We start from the raw sequence: 19,858 nt of genomic DNA on the forward strand, positions 1-19,858 counted from the left end.
ACATCATCCTTAGCATGGCAAGGCACTGATCTGATGCATAATCACGTCTTGGCTGATGATGACCAATCAAGTCTAGACTCCTTGGGTCGTCGCAGTAGTCTTTCTCGTTTGGAGCCTTCAGACCTCTCCGAAGACTCTGACTATGACAGTATATGGACAGCCCATAGTTACAGAATGGGGTCTACTTCTCGTAAGAGCTGTTGCTCATATATCTCTCACCAGAACTAATGCACTTCTAAACTCTTTTTCTTAACAAAATGCTTGTTATACCACAACCTACTTTTCTTAGATGTTTACTTGTGTTTTCTGTCTCCTTTTAATGTGATTGTTTTAAAAACTGAGATCATTCTGGTTCTTTATATGTGTGAATCCAGGTTCCTTTTTAAGTCGAACAAAAAAGGAAAAAAGTATGTGCTTGTATGTATGTATGTATGTATGTATGTATGTGTGTGTGTGTGTGTATATGTATGTATACATACATACATACATACATACATACATACATACATTCATGTATACATACACACACACTCATTTCACGAAGGTAAAGTGTACATTGGAAATATACCTCACACTCTTCACAATGCCTGCATTGAGTTCCTATATTGGTTTTATGTAACATAATGTGAGGATTTTTTTTACACTGGCAGATTGAGCAATCTGTCTTTGATGTTTCTTTTGAAGTGATAGATTTTATGTGCATTTTTGTAATTTAAAGAAATTGAAACCATACAGATTTGTGGGGATTTTTTTTGTGAATATATAACTTTGTATAGAAATAATTCATAAATCCTTAGTTACGCAGAAAAGATTGTTGTGTAGAAAGATCCTGCTGCTCACCTAACATGACACATTGGGCAGCATTTGCACAGCTGTGTGTTAAAGTAACATGGCACAAGTACGTCAGGTGTACATATACTTTATAGGTAGCACACAGAAACAATTTTATGTCTTGTTATTTGGCTGCTGTCGAACATTTTTTTCTTTCATATTTGCAAATTGACATAAATTATTTGGAAGTATTTAAATTATTTTTATATTTTAAGGTACAGGTGCAAAAAACAAAAAAGGGCATTTTGGAGTGGGGTGTAAATAAAAATTAAAAAGGCCAGGGATGGTGCCAATCTGTTTCCTTCAAACGCCAACTAAACGGAACATACTCAATTTCCCACGAGAGCCTCCTGGTATTTTTTCATGGCAGGCTTTGCAAGGCAAGGGGGGCAGGTTTCTATATTTCCTTTTGTAAACTGCTCTATTATCATTTTTATTGTTATTATTATCACAAATGACATGGCAGAAACAAGAAGATTTTCTAGATCTATATGCACTCTCTGCTGAAATGGTTCCAAGATTTTTAACTTGCCTTGTGCCATGTATAACCCTAATGGTACCCCTGCACAGTGGATAGTCATCTATTGAGAATCCATGATTGTTTGATCATTGATTCGTGTTTAGGACTAACATCTACTTACATGGAATCCTGCCAGGGTGGACAGCTTTAGTTGTAGTTTGTCTTCATCCTGAATGATTGCTGACATTTTATGATGAGTATACAAACTTGCATAAAGTTATCAGTAGCATCAGTTTGAGACAAACCAAAGTGCTTACTCTGCAGAATGATATAAATGAAGACAGATCACTACTAATGATACCTTTTTGGTGACTTTTTTTGCCCTCAACAACAGTGAGTGAGATTGGCTGCCAAATGTTTAGTTTTGCCTGTTTGAAGCAAACATAAACCTGTGTGAACACTTTACTCTCGAATACAGTATATTCGCCCATCCCAGTTTGCACATAATAAACAGACTTTTGTTAAATTACGTATTTAGTATGAATTTAGTTTTTTTTAAATATACTTTTTAGAGTAATTAGTACTATTCTTCAGCCCATGGCAGAGACTACAGGAAATGTAATATGTAGAGAAAGAAAAAAAATAGTCAATCAAGTTCAGAAGGAATAGGCCCATATTTTCACAATACTTCTCAGTATATTTCACAATATATTCTCTCTAGTTTTCCCGTCCTTGTGCCAACCAAACTGTCACAAGGGTGGAAAGGGTGGTAACATTTCCTAAACAGTCACCGCCTTAAAAATTGACAAAAGTATTATAACGTCTAAAACAGAAAAGAAATTGTTTGAATTGAGCTTCTAAGGTATTTCTCTATAACCTGTATTTATATTTCTGTTAAAAATATATATTTCAATTACAGAGTTTCATTTTTTCATGTTGCAATTTTTTAAACTTTCAGTTAGTGCAAAATAATTTGCAGATGAATATAACATTGAAAGTTTAAAGGTTTTCTCTTCCCACATTTTTTTTTGTTTTTAAGATGGGTTTTGAAACCGTTACAAGTTTTTGATATTGATGACAGTTCCAGTTGGCAGGATTTTCTTTTTTTACGGATTTTCTTTTTTTCTTTTTTGTTTTTTTATAAATGCTTGTCTCAGCTTGTTAGCAGGAATGGACGGTCTTGAGACAGTAATTAGGATAACTGGGAGCAGCCTATACAGCTGAGGCAGAGGTTGTCAAAGCAATGCTAACATTTGCTATAAGGGATATGTTTGTTGGATGTGAAACCCCTTGTACAGTCAATTTTAAGGGACCTTTATCATTTTACTAAGTATTTTATAGTCTAATGTGTGTGTTTCCCTGAAAAGCATTAATCCCTATATAGAATTATAATGTTTTTAAATTGAAAACGCATTAGCAAATTCTCATGATGGGAATTTTTACAACAAATAATAAAATAATGTCATAATAATAACATAATAATAAAATACTGCCAATTGTTTTTTTTTAATGTACTTTTTTTATTTATTGAATTACTGGAACACCAGGGACCAAATTGCCAAAAGTAAATTGCATACCATAGGACAGTTACATGCCATTTTGCACCCCAGCTACTCGTAGTGGTCTTAAATAAAAACCCCAGCATACACAATGCAAATGCAGCCATCATGTCCCAGAGTGAATATTTGCATTTATTTAGATTGCTCTAGAACCTAGATATGACTATTAATATCAGTCCTGTGCATGGGGTGTGGGAGATGTTTCTTTCTTGCTAAGTCAAGGAGGAATATAAAGGGATACTTTTCCAGAGTACAGAGAACATTAGGTACAGAGAACATAAGGCATTATCTCTTCCTAATTAGGTTGTTGTTTAAAGGCAAGGTCCAGGGATTATGCTAACCAACCCTCTGCCCACCGCACTTACCCCCCACCCCCCTAAAAAAAATAAAATACATTGGGAATAATATGGAAGTGCAGGGGTCTATTTTGCCCATAATTTCTTCAGAATCATCTCCCTCCCCTCCTGTTATCTCCGGCAAAGATTTCTTGTAGTATTTTTACTCTTGAATCTTGTACACATCATAAACACCATCTAATTACAAAAACATGCTGTACAGTTTTGGAAATTTTCAAATGGGACCTTTGCTTATCCAGGTGTTTGTTTTTTCTTATTAGTTGTAATAGGTTTGCAGACAAAAAATAAACAATGCCTATACTTGGGAATCAGTAGAAAAGCTATACAAATTACCTTCTTTGTAACTTTTATGAACCTTCCTAACACCGGGGTATACTTTTAACTGGTTGGTACTTTTACAAACCTAAATGTAAATATATATTGTTAGCAGTACTCCAAATTCATTTACTTTTGTTTCAACAGGATTTCCACACTTCAGGTGTGTAGTAGTCACAGTGACTGTGCTTTACATACTTGCCAATGCTTTCCAAAATTAGTACTATTTTGATACAGAAAATGTATGTAAACTCTTCAACCTACATGTAGTAGTGAACAGCTTGGTACATCAGGATAGCTGGTGGGTATAGCAGAGATTCATTTATTGATGTCTTCTCTATTGTGTGAACCTGGGCGCACTCTGTACTGGGTTCTACCAGGTTCACAGCTATTGGACCCTGGTTGGCTGTGGCCAAGAAAATTGCAGATTTAAAACAGTTTGTGCTTAGTCTACTTGGGCACAGTTCAGCAGAGCACACTTGTTTAAAGATTTGAATTCAGCACATACAATACCTTAAGCAGCATTTATTAGGTATATACTTGTTCTAAGCTCCTATTAGAGGAATACATCCAGTGCTTTTACTTTTGGTAACTCTTTAAACTTAAATTTTTTTTAAAACTTTAACAACTAGTTTGACACTATTGTGTGGTGGCTTGATATTTGGTATCTATATGCTCAGCACAATAACACCTTTTATACTTTACAAAAAAAGCTTATATTGTGATCATGTGCACTAAAATTAAGCTTAAAGCGACCTAAACTGGCAAAACAAAAAAAAAAAAAAAAAAGTCTTTTTTAGTACTATTTGACAAAAGAGACATGCTGTGTGGACATTTGGAGTAGCTGGAAGGAATCTCTTTACTGTTCAGTCCTACCTAGTGCAACATTTCCAAAAAACTAACTCCCTACCTTCTGGTGACCTATTGTTTCTGCATACGGCATGTAGCAGAACATGGAACATGGCTCTGTGCAAAATTGTTGCACACACACCGGAAGCCGCTGGAGATAATGTAACTCCTGCACACACATCATCCAACCAGCATGGGGGATCATCGTCTCCATTGAAGTTAGAGTTGAAGATGGGGGCTCCCTAGTATAGAGGGATGATAGGTCACTGCAGGCGAGGGCACATGGTAAGTATGTGCCATAGTCGGCAAGTATGCTATGCATACTTGCTGATTATGGCAGAAGCTTACCATCCACTGAGTTTAGTTCCGCTTTAATAAAATTTCTCTTTACTAAAAAAAAAAAAAAAAAAAGGTACAAATAATTGAGCAGATATCATGCAACATGCAAAGACTCTATTTACCATCTGCTTAATATTATTTGTTTACCTGTTATCTGTTTAAACATGTATTAAGCACGTCAAAAATATCTGATCTTTCCTAAGTTATCTCAAACCGTCATGTCATCCTACAACAGTACTGTAAAGTAAAGATAATTTTCTTTATTTGCATGGTCTTAAAAGGGCTAACAAATGCGGAAATACATATGTATTATGGAGATGCACATAAGTATCCCAAACCCCTTTGAATGCAGCCTTCAATGTTAAATACACGACTTCCTCTGCATTGCAATCATCTTCATGATCCCGCTGTGCCTGGGATTAGAGTGTTAAGTAACGTGTTAAGTAAAGGACATATTCACTAAACATGAACAAATCCTTTACATATGTTTAAAGTTTATGCTTTCTTTTTTAAGCTGTTTTAAACTCAGAAATCCAAAAAGCTTAACATTTTTTTCATTATCCCCCCCCCCCCCAAAAAAAAAAAATCCAATAATTTGACTCATTCACTTGGCCATTTTACCCATTATACTGAAAGTAGTAAAACTGCATCATTGTGTGATTTAAAAAAAATAAATTACACTGAAATAGTAAGATAATCATGTATGAGGCCAAGCTGCAAGTACCTGCTGTTATGTGTATAGTAGTCTCTTGGCATCATTTGTCTTTTCTCAGTGAATCAATAAACAACTGACCATGGACAAATGCCGTAATTTTTTAGCATCCTCCCTCTCTTCCTTCCCTTCCCACAGACCTGAACAGCTCTATGTGCATAATGCTAGTTCACCCTACTGTCACTGGAAACCAATTTTAATAGATTTTATCCAGCAACAGAAAGGTGAGGCCTATACTTAACCGTGAGACAAGTAAACTGTTGTCAATGAGTAAATTGTTTGCTTACATAAACATGCTGGTAAGGGAAGAAAGCAGTCTGACCGATATCAACATGCTACCTCTCCTTAATTGTCCAATCAACTGGCTATATTGACCAGTGTTCTTGACCAAGCTGTGCTAATGCTGCAATGGAGGTAGAACATCTGGCGATTCTATTTTTTTGGATCACAGACCTGACCACAGAATTTTAAATATTTCACAGGTAAAACATATATGTAGCTCAACAGTGTAATAAGCTGCTTACTTTAAATTTTAGCTTTTTATGGTATATTTATACATATGCAGTTGATGGTATGTTCTTATACTTTCAAGTCATGATGAGGGGACATTTGTTCAGCTTATTCTATAAAATAAAGAGCAATATAAGGAAGCCATAGCAGCAAAGCAAAATCCTTCTATTTATCATGTTCTATGGGTTACAGTTTATTGCACTACCCTAATAAATAGGTTCTTTTGGTTCTTCCTGAAAACAAAATATGATCTGTGCATTTTTTATTACTGTAAACTGTTCCTAAATTATTATATAAACATGTTTTTTTGTTTTTTTTTGTTTTAGGAACTTAAGTATATGAATGGTCTTAAAATCTGCAGTGGTTCTATTTTTGTGGGAGTTAAGTGAGCAATTCTTTATACAGTTCTGTAACATATATACATATAGAAATATACATATATACATGTACATATATCTGCTTTGAGACCAAGGGCATCGGATCCAAATAGTGGTTAGAGAATGGTCTAAATCGTTTTCTGCCTGAACGAAATGATCTTTGTTGCACTGTATTTCTCATGCTTTATAAAGTGGTCATCTCTGTGTTGAGTGTTTTGTTATCTGAGGCAAGCACATTACTTAGTGTTCAGTGGTATAACTTCTGCATCTCATCTGCAGAAAGGAAAAGCCATGTCTAGTGGGACATTGCCTTCTTAAGACAACAGATTAAAAAAAAAATACACATGTATTTCTGAATGTTGTATTGTACAGTATTCATATGCCTTGTGGTTCAGTATGAAGCCGAAGTATTGTTTTATATAAATAAGCGACGTCAGAGAGAATGCGTTTTTGTCATGTACAGTTGAAATAAATTTTGCATTTGCTAGTCTGTGCCTTCAAAAGTGAATTATTGCTTGTGGGGAGTAAATGCCACTTTAATGTATTGTGTTATCACAGAACACTTTTGTCTGGTTTCTATTAAAAGTTATTCTACATTCATTCAGGTTTTTATAAAGAAAGAGTTTTACTTTGTAAACTCCTAGTTCACCTAGGTTTATAGAACTTGACATTCTTTCATTTTTATTTAATGCAGTTTTTTGTTTTTGAGTACACATATCAGAGGTCACCTTTATGAAAAACCTACTAGTTAAATATCCATGAAGCTCTTCCTCTACTTTTTTTCAGTATGTAATCTTTTATGAAATCTGCAGAAACAAATTATTTACTAAAGGTGTAATGGTTGTTTACAATAGTAAAACGAATATTGGAAGGTGAACATGTCTTCACTTAGAGAACCCAATCACATTTGAGTGAACATTCTCTATTCCTTTAGTGAATAACCCTACTTTCTTTCAAATCAAACAGAAATAGGATACATTGAGTCTTTGCTGTTAAACTTGAATTATAACACATTTAGTATTTGACAGCATACACTACAGTATTTTGTGTATGGAGATTTTTTTTGCCCTCAAAATTTCATTAGAAAAGTATTCTTGGTTTATACTCCAGACACACCAGTAAGTGGTACGGTTTCCTTGTGTAAAGTGTGTAACAAAATCCTGCCATTTTGATTTAAAAGCGGTTAGCGCCATCTACTGGTAAAGACAGATCTTCAGACTGAGCCCCGGTCATTTTAATTTTCCCCCTAAGAAACAGTTTTAAAAATAACATACCATGGTTTTATTTAAGTTGTTTTTTCTATTGTTTACTGTTTTGAATGTCGGCAGGGACAGTCGCATTTTGTGCCCTATGTTTATACTTGAGTCAAAGCAGTTGCTTGTATTCTCAGGTAAAATAAGTGCCTCAGTTTCAATTTGGATTTGTTTATATTTGAGTATATTCAGAATATATTCATTGTTGATCCTCCGAAATGCCTAAACATTTATTAAACTGTGTTTTTTTTTTAGGAATAACACCTAGTTTGGCAAACCTCACCAGGTAGAAGCAGAACCATTCTAAATGGGCATAAAGATAAATTTGCCATTACTTAAACTGGAACTCAGAGTTTTTTTTTGGCTGTCTTATTAATTTACACTTTCATTAAAAGCGTATGTCTAACATAAACTGGTGACAGGTGTAAATAAAGAATTGCATTTACATTATATAGTAATGTGGGATTTCCATAGTAATCAGGAAAATGAGAAGGTAGATCCCCTTAGTTTGGATCAAAACCTAATAAAATAATATTAATAAATAGATAGAACATCTGTCACCTATTTTTTTTTTTACAATTAAAAGTGATCTCATTAGAGATATATTTTAATATGCAGTTCTTGGTATAAAGTTAGAAAGTCCTGCAAGGTAATTATTGCAATCACAGAAAAAATGTTTACATTATCATAACATTCATTAAACAGTAGGCAAAAAGAACACATCTTGGGCTCTGTTTATAAAACTGGCAATCAGACATTCCCTGTTGAAAATAAAATACTGCCATTCAAACACATGGACCTGCAGAAATGTCTGATTCCCTGTTTTATAAAGAGCGCACTGCATACCAGAAAGTTCTGTAATTTGTTAAAGTAAGTTTTGGTCAATTTTATGATTTAAAAAAATTTGGGTTTAAAACTGTTTTAAATAATTTCTATGAATTTCTATTAGAGATAATGTATTTATCATCAAATCAAGTTTAAAAAGCATATCGGGCTTTCTAATCACATTCACTTGTAAAAAAAAAAAAAAAAAACACCTTACACCTCCTTATGATATGAAGCACCATCTATTTGCTTAAAAATTAGTTGTGGATTCTGTCAGGTTAAAATAAGCAAACTGACTTATTTATTACTTTTTGTTAAAGAAGGTTCTGAGGCTCTCTTTTTTTTCATTGATGAGTCACAATCCCAAAAACGCATGTGTGTACATTTGTTGTGTGTTCATTTGTTTTGTGTAAGTGTAGTAAAGAAAGGGAAAATGAGGACAGTCCCCAGAGCCTGCACATATAGATACTTTTTTCCCCTCAGATTAGGCTCACCAGTAGGTAACTTTTTGCATTGTCAACAATTTATGGTATAGATGTTTTATCCAAATTGTAGCAGGCCTTAACACTTACACTCCCTTTAATACCTAAACTCTTTTTTTAGCTCCCAAATTTCCACATAACATTTATGACATGCAATGAGCTAAAAGAAATGCACCTACTGGTTTGTAGCCAACCTAAGGTTAAATTGGCATATTGATGTATGTGGCAATATGCCAACATGCATTGCTGTAAACAGCATTGCCATTCATTTTCAAATGTGTTACGCTACATTTTTTAAAGAATCCCACTCCACTCACTTTTATGGAATTCACAGAACAGTGCAACAAAGGTGGCTCACATATTTTTGTGCTCAAAGGCCTACTTTAAAGAACCTTATTAGGATAAAAATCTGGGAGCTGCAACCTTATTCTTTTATTATGTTACCTAAAAAATGCACTTCAAAGGTGTTCCAAAACCTTATTCAGGTCAATGACTTTCCAAATGATTTAGGTGACAATAATGGAGCATGCACCTCTCCTAAGTATGTTAATGCAAGTTATTCCAGTAATCCTGACCTGTTCTTTCATGAACCAGTGCCTAGCCCCTTTAGCAATACATTTATCTTGTTGAACTTCTTAAATATCAGAACTCAAATAACATTGCATGACAGGAACATTAAAAATGAAATGTTCCTATGTAGTATTTGAATTTGCTGGTTTTATTTAAAGAAAATTACTGGACATTTTTGTCGATCTAGAAGATTCTCCACCAGGGAATGTTTCTGTAAATGTCAGATTTGCTGCTTTATAGATAGACCTCTAAAATTTTTCTTTAAAGTCCAATCTATTTAATTTTGCCAAATACATTACAGGTACTTCAAAACTAAAGGTTTGCAATATCTTATACTTTGTAGTGCAGCTTGATCTTCATTTTCCAATTAATCATTTTTGTTCATGATTGTCTCTTAAGCAAATCCAGCATTAGTTCAACTGTCCCCCAACTTCATTCCTCATAATGCATCCCCAGATTGCTTAGCAACCACTAATTGTTCATTGTTCTTCATTCTACTGTTTATTTTAGTTTTGAAGCTGTTATAGCTTAATAGAGAAGCTTGCCCACTGCTTGCAAATACTGAGTTAGACCCTTGCTCTATGTGGGTAAACAGTGCAATAGTCTGACATGCTCCTCACTGGGTCATCTCTATACATCTGCTGTCAGTAAAGCTCATGTTTCCTGCTGATTTCAGTTCTGACTGGTTTAGCATCTGGAAAGTGAACAAGGGCCTTACTCTGGAGGTAGGGGTCGAACTTTCCTTCTTGGAAAGTGTGAAACTGTGCATAAGATAAAAAAGGATTAGAGAACATATCCATCCAATCAAGGAAGGGGGGGGGGGGGGATTTAAACTGCCAACACCAGACTTAACAAAAAGAAGATTTCACCAAAAATAGGTTACTCTTACAATGCTTGATGCAACAACAGGATACCATCCCTGTATTAAATAGATTAGGAAAGGAATACTGCCTCTTGTAGATGTGGGGACGACTGGTTGTCAATTTCTGCAATTTTTAAATTGGAAAGCTGTTCATACACCTCAATGGGTACAGTAAATTCATATGATTATATCAGCCCAGTCAGAGAGTGCAGGTTGTATAGTATGATAATCTGTGGCTACTCTTAAAAAAACAAATTTTAAGACTTTGCACAGTATTTTGCTTTGATATGATCTGAAATGTATTTAGATAATTGAAATAAAAAGTTGGACTTTAAGGTGGAGCAGATATTAAACTATTTTGCTTTAAAACATCATGAAAAGACACGTTATTCTGTGTATGGCCAATTCAGCTTTCCAACATCATCCACACTGATATTTGTGTACTGTAAGGGTTGCAGCACCCTTTGAATCAATTGCTATATCAGGGACTTTTTAATTTTGTATCTGCCATTTATATCACAGAAGGGGAGGTTCACTTGCAGGTTGATTACACAATTATTTACTGCAACTGCAGTGAAACATAACACAACTTGACTTTTTAATGATCATGACAAATAATTTAAAACATATGGCGAATGTTAGCAGTGCGTTCCACAACTGCAAAAGGGTGTTGCTTTTAATCCTTAGAATGTTTTTGTGATTTCCTTTAAATACCCTTTGTTCTTTCCAGCTAATAAAACTGAAGATCTTTATCTCTAGTGTTAAATCCAGACTGATGGAAATGTGTTTGGCTCCATGAATTGAACTTTATGGAATTGCACGAAGAACAGTCATTTGCAGCAGCTATGCAGCAATATCCTTTTAGTAGGTCACTTATACTAGATTGCTAGGACCCAATTTTAGCTGGTTATCATTGCTCCCTAATCTGTGTTGTCTAAATAAACATATGATTTCATGTTGAATTTTTTCTTTAAATATCATTAAACGAAACGGAAGAGACCATCTAAAGGAATTTTACTCGAAAATTTTACACGTGAATTCAAACTTTCACCCAGTTTTTGAACCTTTTAATATGATATTGGTCTAATCCTGTAAATGCAGTTATTTTAAGGGAAGACAATTGGAAAGGCTTGTAAATGGGGTATCCTCCTTAAACTGAATGTGTGGCAGCTGCACACAAGAGCCTAATCTAACGAGGATCTCTCTTTTTTACCGTAAAGCATTAGTTATGTGTCCCTGAACCACAACAGGAAAAGTAAGGAATTTCATTCTGTTCTGGTGACCAAAGGTAAATGTGGGATTTTCCTTCATTTTAAAGAGATTTTTTTTTTCTATAGGAAACAAAAAATTTCTCGCACACAAACAGAAGTTCTAAACTTTGCCCATTCTTAATTGGAAAAATTAGAATTCTAAAGATTCTGAAAGCTTAATAATGATACTTGTTTGCATTGCCCTAGAGATTGCTACATTATTCTTGTAGGTTTTTTGATGTCTGCAAACAGAAAAGCGGAGATGCATTGATCCCATTCATAGAAAGTTCACTTGGAACTGACTAAGCTTTTAGGGGTAACCTTAAACAACACTTTGGTCTCTTCAGCGTTGATGAGGTTGTCCTGCATGCTACAGCTTCACCATCATTTCTGTCGGAGACTTTCTCCTTTATGTTGGTAAATGTGTGTCCATGTTACCAGAGCCAGCTTTACAAATTGTAACAATGTTGTTTTTCTGTTTCACATTTTGTGTTTCCTTACAATTCCTGTTTTAGGTAAGTCTTTACTGTAAAACGTTTGAGTGTTGTAAATACATTTGTAAAATTTGTCATTCAGTACAGCAAAAGGTATATGTTAGGAAATAAAAGTGGAATGACAGCACAATTTTTCCCATTTTGCAATATTTTTTTTTTAATTTAAACTCATGCCTATTATTTTGGAAATTGTGTGTACAATTTACTCCTGTCTACTGATGCCCTAAGGTATTACATGCACCATATTTTTGTATAGTCGTAATATTTTTTTTCTCATCATCCTGTGTTTTCACATATTTCTAATACCAGAGGCATTTTGGCAAAGAAGATGGCTGTGTCTCATAAAACATAGATATGTTTTTTTTTCTTTCTTTCTCGAACGCATTGTTCACCTGTCATTCTTATTTTCCTACTGTCAGGTTCACGCAAAGAATTGGCTCCTCAGGTTTTACTTCCAGAAGAGGAGAAAATAATTGTAGAAGAAACAAGAAGTAATGGCCAGACCGTTATAGAAGAAAAGTGAGTACGGCTGTTTTAAAACAATGAGGTTTTGATATTGCTCTTTATACATTTGAACTAAGTGACAAGGGCGCAGCGCCACCTGGTCAGATTCCCACAGTTTGTAAATGACCCAACATTTCACCTTAGGGTTCTATTAGTTCACATTAAATAAAATTAGGTATACTTTAAAACTGTTTGTGTAAAGTGCTCTCAACTCTTTCTAAAAGCAACAATTTTCAAGAACCTGTACATTCAGGATTTTTTCAGGAGATGTGTTTATCTGTGTACAGTTAGGCTGCTCAGCTACAGCTGAATAGTTTACTCTGTACTATGGATAAAGGAGGGATAGGGTATTATTGAGAAAGACAACCAGTTAGTAGCCAGTAGATTAGTGATCAAGCACAGTGCATCATTCAGTTAAATGATAGGACATCTGTAGTAACCTACAGGTAAGCAAAATTTTAAGAGTTTCTCCAGATATTTCTTTTAGCTTCATATAATAAAGCAGCTAACAGTATCCGCTTGCGCTGACTTCTATAATGTTTCCTGAGCATGTTTTCTTGTGTGTATTTGTAGAAAACAGCTCTATACTAACCTGTCCTGAACTTTTGGGAATTCGACCTAAAAGGTTAGATAGATTGGTCAAATGAAATGAAAAAAATCAGTTGATTGCTGCATACTGGAGCAATTTGTCTTCATGCAATAAGCATAATTAACCTGTATTATTTTCATTGTTGGTTTCTAAAATTAGTTTCCTTGGAAGTATACATATTAGGTGTGATTGTAAGTTGCTTGCCAAAGGACACATCTTCACTGGGCAGCATTGATATTTATGTTGGACAGATTTTCAGTTTTGCCTATTTGACGGTACAGTCATTGGTTTTAATTGTTAATCATTGAACACCATTATAACATTTTTTAATTCTTAAACTTTTGCTTTATTATGTTGTGATTTTTTTTTTTTTTTTTTTTTTTACAAGAAGCTGTTTTATTACCAGATCTTTTATTACCAAATCTAATGTTAATACCTCATCATGTAATTTAATGTTTAGTATTAAAACCAATAGAGATTCTGTGTTTAAAGCCTAAAGGCCTCACAAAGTTCCAGTAAATTCAAAGAATTTACTTACAGCTAGGTAAATTCTATATATGTACCTAATATTGATGGCATGTTTTTTTTTTTCTAAAAGAATTCTGAGGAAAAAATGTTCTGGCTATGTGAAAGATTGCTATTGAATTATTAAATTTATTGCAGTCATTGCAACTAAATGTAGCAGATGCAGTACCATGTAGAACAATTACTTGTTCTTGTTCTAATTCAGTTGGTGTGGGATAACTGTGTTGATTTAGTAATTAAAATAGGTGTATGCAAAATTGAACTGGATTATGGTCAATGATAGACTAACTCACACCCTAAAGAACTTGTTGGACAAATTCAAAGATATATGGGGAGCCTTGGATTGTATTTAACAATAAGTAATTTACGGTTTCAGCTAACCTAATGGGATATACCACACTAGTGTTAATTGCCCGATCAACTTCCTCTTTCTCCCCCCCTTCCCCTTCCTTGTAGTCTATTCGTTCTATGTTTGTTCATGTCTTTGTTTCATAACGGGGACGCTGGCTTGGTTTAATTACTGTTTAAATTTAGCTGTGTACGGCTTTGCCTTTTACTAATGATTGTAGATGGTATATCACGTTACCTACTTATTTGACTCCAAGATGTTTCACCTTTTTAGATATACCAGGACTATAGAAATTATATGGTCCAGGCATTGTTTGATTTGAAAATCATTGTTAAGTTGCTTACACACATCATATTTTGTCCCTCGTTATAATTTTGTTATTATCTTGTTTTTAATGTTTTATCTATTTGTAACTTCACTTGTAAATTTCAATAAAAATATTGAAAGATAAAATAGGTGTATGTTCTTATGCAAAACCTTTTTCAATTGTAGTTTTAAAAAATGTTGCCTTTGTAAAACATTAAAAAGTTTCAGAGATTTTATTACTAATGTGCAATATATGCTTCTTTTCAAGGAGTCTTGTTGACACAGTGTATGCACTAAAAGATGAAGTTCAAGAACTAAAACAGGTCTGTATGCTTTAATACAGTTTTACACCTTTTTATTGCTTTTATAGTTTATTAACTTGATAACCCGAATCCCCATAGTATGGTAGCAGTTTATATCAGTTGGGTTAAAGAAAAGCTGTCAGATAAATATTCACAACAGCCTTCTCCTGAAATGTTGACTCTCTGACTTAGTACTTTCATTCACTGACACTGAACAATGCGGCAAGAAGACTGAACCCTTGATCATCTTGTTCTGGATACTTAAGCCAAGAAATAAATATGGTAATCAGCATATTTGTTTTAGAAAGTGATCAGCAGCAGCAACCTGTCTGTATATAAAAGCTATACAATTCATTTCTAAAAAGATCTAATATGTGCATTATGCTGGTATGCAAGGAATGTGACAGTGGTCCTGCAAAAATCTGCATTTTAAGACATTCTCTTTCTATCATTTGCTATTTCTTTTTAGATGACTTTTTTTGCAATCTAATAAAAAATAAAAGGTTTTTTTAAAAGCTGCAACAGCTTTTCTCTAATATAGCTCTCATTTCTATGTTCACTCATTTCTTGTAAATAAGAGCGCCTTAAGCTTGCCACACATATGAGTGCAGTCTTTAAGATTTCTAACAATGAGCTCAAGGGTCCACTTTAATGACCAAAATAATTTCTATCCACTATGACAAGACATTGTTGCTTAATTCAGATTGTATCAAGTATGGCAAAATTATGATAAATGTATGTATTTCAGTTACGTAACAATTTGTGTGAGAACATCCTTGTTTGAAAAAAGCACATATACAGCCAATGTTTTAAATTGCAAATTGTTTCTTAAATCAATTAACAGGACAGCAAAAAAATGAAGAAATCTTTAGAGGAAGAACAGCGAGCTAGAAAGGAACTTGAGAAGCTCATCAGAAAAGTCCTAAAGAATATGAATGACCCTTCGTGGGATGAAACCAATTTGTAATGCTGCACTCAGTGTCTTCCTTATTCCATACCAGGGATCAAAAATATTTGGACTTGGGTTACATGCGTGTCCATGTGAAAGCAGAAGCACTGCAGTTTAAGATGAAACTGGATTGTAATATGACTCTCAGCTGTACTGTACAAAATTTAAACTTAGTTGTCTATACACACCCCTTTCATCAGTTGCAAGGTGTAAATTTGGGAAATGTTGAATAGTACCAAATCCAAACTGTATCAACTATACATAATAATTACCTCATTTTGCAGAAAGAACAGCTGCTAAGAGTCTGACTTTTTTTTCTTTTTAAATACCGGTGTGTTTTAAACTGGTAGAGACCTGTATTCCACCTTTTATGTATATAATGTTTTCAAAGCTTATGTAAAAGGCACTAAATCCTCTTTCTACTTGTTTTTGTTACTTTGCATAACAGTCAAGTGTACATATTTCTGAAAATCAAGTCTACCTTTACACAAATAGAAAAAAAAACATTGATAGTAGATAAACAGACTATGTTTCCCATTACATGTTTGCATAGTAGGGCCGTGTATTTAATTTTATTGCCTTATTTATATCCCAACAACATGGGACAGGCAAACCAAGGGAGTCCAAATTCTCTCAATGTTAAACATGTCACTAACAACTTATGACCTGTGTTTATACAAATATATATATAATTATATATAAATATATTTATTTTGTTTTCCGTTAATGTTTTGGGGGGCATTTAAAATTGTATATATCTATATGTATTTTTTTTTTGTTCCAGTTTATATCTAATCCCAATGGATATTTGCAAGATGATTTTTCCCCTGAATCCAATTAAAAATGAGCTATAACCTGATTTTCAATTGGAGCACATTTTCCCTTTGTTAAGTACTGTAGTTATCCGTATTCGACTGTTTTCATAACATATCATGTCACATATTACATATTTTGTGATATCTGAACAACTTTAAACCTTTGTTTCCAATCCATACCCATGCAATATTAAAGCATCTGGAGCCACTTCTAGCGCATGGCTTCCTACACATCCAGGCAATAGGCTGGATTTTGTAAGACTACATGTACTACCTAATCTGTGAATATGGGGGACACCAAGTACAGGATACCTTTGTAGATTGAAGGGAAGTACAGTGAATTATATTTTAGAATTATATTATAAGGTGAGATACTAGTATGGAATGCCTTGCTTAATTACTTGTGCCAGAGTCTTTAATAATATATTTCTCTAGGTTAAATTTAGGTCTTCTGGAGTAGTCTTGCTGCAGCACCTCTACCTCCTGTTTCATCCCATTTTATTTACTGCAGAAAAAAACATTACTTTACAGTTTAGTTTGGCAGAGTACATTGTTAAAATAGACTCTTAACTAACTTTTTTAGGGTATTTTTTTCAGTACATGTATTTTATGACACACAAGTGTACTTTTTATTCCACAGTTTTAGTAGAGTGCAGAAAATACCGGTACAACTTATACATGTTCCATTTAGAGTGTCTGTCACCTTGCCCCTCGGTTCACTGGCCACAAATTATAGAAGGGTACAGGATCTTGCATTGAAAGGAAACGGAGGCAAACTACTCTGTACCACTCTGCTTATAATTAGAAATGACAATCCATTTCTTTTTGAAAATATAATTTTTGTTTGCTATTAAATAACATCAGATATGGCTGCTCAAATTGTTTATAAAATCAACTTCTTTCATTCTCAGGATGTTTTTCTCTACTACGGTAGATATCCAAGCTGCCTAAAGTAAATCAATATGACTGTATGCAGAGATGTAATGCTACAAAAAGTTCTTATCTCAGTACATCGAAAGCCATATAGAGAATTACTCAGATTGTAAAAAAAAATGTGTTTAAAAGTAAAAAACCAGTGGCAGTGCCACTGGCTTAAGGTTTTATTTCTTTTTTTATTTTAAACTGTGACCAAGTTGGATGGAATATTTTTTCTTGAATTGAAAAACCTGGTGATGAGATTCTGTTAATAGTTTAAAGAAAATGATGAGAGGTGTTCCCTTGATATATAACCTTACATGTAGCCTTTTATTTCAATAATAAAGGTGTTCTTGTTTGTTTTTTTATTTATTATTTTTACATTGTGCTCAGTAATTTGGAATTCTGGTTTGAAGCTTTATTTTGTGTCAGTACAACCTGTAAAGAAGAGTTTACCATTCACTGGTGTATGTAGTCTTGTCATTTTAAGATAAAAATGAACATGGCCACAAAAGGCTGAAAAGTAGAATTCCTAAAATGGTTTCCTAAATGGTTTGTGTAGGGTATACTGTCAGAATAACTTACTCATCACAACTCTCTTCACTTTGGATCAGCTATGACATTTACACGTATTAGCGATATTTAATGGAGGCTGCAAGGGTTTGGGAACATACCTTCTCTAGGACTTTGTGTACAAGCACCATTTAGATGGCACAGGTGTACAGTGCCTTTCAGAAGTATTCTTCATCATCTAGTAGTTTGTCCTATTTTGTTGCACCTGGAATTAAAATAGATCTCCATTTGCATTTTATATAATGGCCCTAACAATATATTTAACATTTTTGAACTGTAATGAAAATAAAAAAGGCCCTGTTATCTATAATAAAGCGTACCTATGCTCACAAAATCAACTTCAGCTTATGGATAACATAAGCCAAAGTTATAATCATCGGAATACTTTTTTTTTCAGCTTGCTTTGCCCTTTAAACATGAAAAACGTGTTCTAGCCACACCCCCAGGTCTCTCCATTGCCTAGGTGGTGAACTGCAATCTGGGAAATGACATCCTTGGTGGGAGTTTCTAATCCACTCCCACTGCCCTAAATATGCAGATTTTCTTTCCTTTCCTCCTGGGACTCTCATGTCAATCAAGTGCGACTGCTCAGTCTGCAGCTGCTTCCTGCTTCTTTTCAGCTTGTGAGCTCTCCTTGCAGAGGGCTCCAGCTAGTGAGGGAGGGGTGGAAGAGGGAGTGGGTGGAGGAGAAGGTCAGGAGAGGAAGAAAACGTAAACTTGCCAGTCAGAAGCTGGCCACTTCTAAACACTTCATAAATCATTATATTTTTTATGGATACAAGCTGACCCAGCCTGTGCCACCAGGCAAGACTGACATTTTGGTGCAAGTAAGTAAGATTAGAATAATAAGTGGAAAGACTAGTTTTTGAGTTCCTCTTTAAAACAAAGTGAAAACTGAAAAATTGTAATGTTGCATATACATTCAGCCCATTTGTTTTAAAAGCACTGAATAAGATCTGGTATATTCAATGAATTATCAGGGTCCACCTTTTTATAAATTAGTTTCCCCTGCCTCTGACTATAATTTATTATACCAATTTTTATTATGGAACCACTAAAAACCTGCAAATGAACACAAAATTTAGGTGACTAAAAGTGATACCTGCAAAGGCATTCTTGAACAGACACTCTTTCAAATCAGTTCTAGTTGCAAACGAAAAAAATTATATAAAAAAAAAAAGCTTTATTTGACAGTGTGTTAAAGTTTAAATATTAGGAACAATAGTCACACCACCAACGACCATTCGGCTTTTTTTTATTTGTCCTTAATGCCTGCAATCCAATTTCACTGCCTGAAAGAGGTGATTATTATGCAAATGGAGAATATGTATTATACATAGTCTGCATTAAATGGTATTATATTCTGCTGTATGATGGCAGGTAAATTAGTTGCGTGAGACACCATATTTATTTTGCATGTTGACTGTGCTTTGTCACGAATGCAAAATGCAAGTGTATTCAGTATACTTTTACTTCAGTAAATTGATGGTGTATGACATTGGCAGCAAGGTATGAATAGGAGCCCAGGTTTGATCCACATGGTAAATAAGGTCTTCAAAATCCTGTCAAAACTGCCTGGAATTCACAATTATTGAATTATATCAATACTTATTCAATATGTATACCAATGGTAAGTCCAGATGGTCTTGTCGTGGAGAATATAAAACAACAGTAACACCTATTCCATGTGCAGCTTCCATAAGGAAGGACTTTCCAGGTGAATTAAAAGTGTAGTTAATAACCTTTTTGCACTCATGAAAAAGCATGGTCCCAACATGTGACGTGCCTCTCACACCTTATTCCTTGCCATCATTCAGCAAATTATAATATTTAATGAAGATTGCTTTTATATTCTCCATTTGGATAATCATCACTGCTTTCAGGCAGTGAAATTTGATTGCAGGTAATTAAGCTCAATTGAAACAAGCCTAATGGTGGTGTGACTTTTGTTCCTAATATTTCAATTTTAATATATAATCAAATAAAG

General features: G+C 34.2%; 1 protein-coding gene across 3 annotated transcripts in view; it reads left to right on the forward strand.

The window, feature by feature from the left end:
* Positions 1 to 17,673, forward strand: part of ARHGEF7 (Rho guanine nucleotide exchange factor 7) — a 77,235-nt gene extending 59,562 nt beyond the window's left edge. The window contains exons 19-22 of one of the 3 annotated variants that reach the window (XM_072412064.1): positions 14 to 190; positions 12,464 to 12,563; positions 14,586 to 14,640; positions 15,464 to 17,673. In XM_072412064.1, the coding sequence (XP_072268165.1) occupies positions 14 to 190; positions 12,464 to 12,563; positions 14,586 to 14,640; positions 15,464 to 15,586 (455 nt within the window). In that variant the 3' untranslated portion in view covers positions 15,587 to 17,673. Of the gene's footprint in view, positions 1 to 13; positions 191 to 6,257; positions 7,781 to 12,463; positions 12,564 to 14,585; positions 14,641 to 15,463 lie in introns of those variants that run through there. The other 2 variants (XM_072412072.1, XM_072412079.1) reach the window with 2 other exon arrangements.
* The last annotated feature ends 2,185 nt before the right edge of the window (positions 17,674 to 19,858 follow it).

This window comes from Pyxicephalus adspersus, chromosome 1 (genome assembly GCF_032062135.1).
Source record: "Pyxicephalus adspersus chromosome 1, UCB_Pads_2.0, whole genome shotgun sequence".
NCBI classification, from domain to species: domain Eukaryota; kingdom Metazoa; phylum Chordata; class Amphibia; order Anura; family Pyxicephalidae; genus Pyxicephalus; species Pyxicephalus adspersus.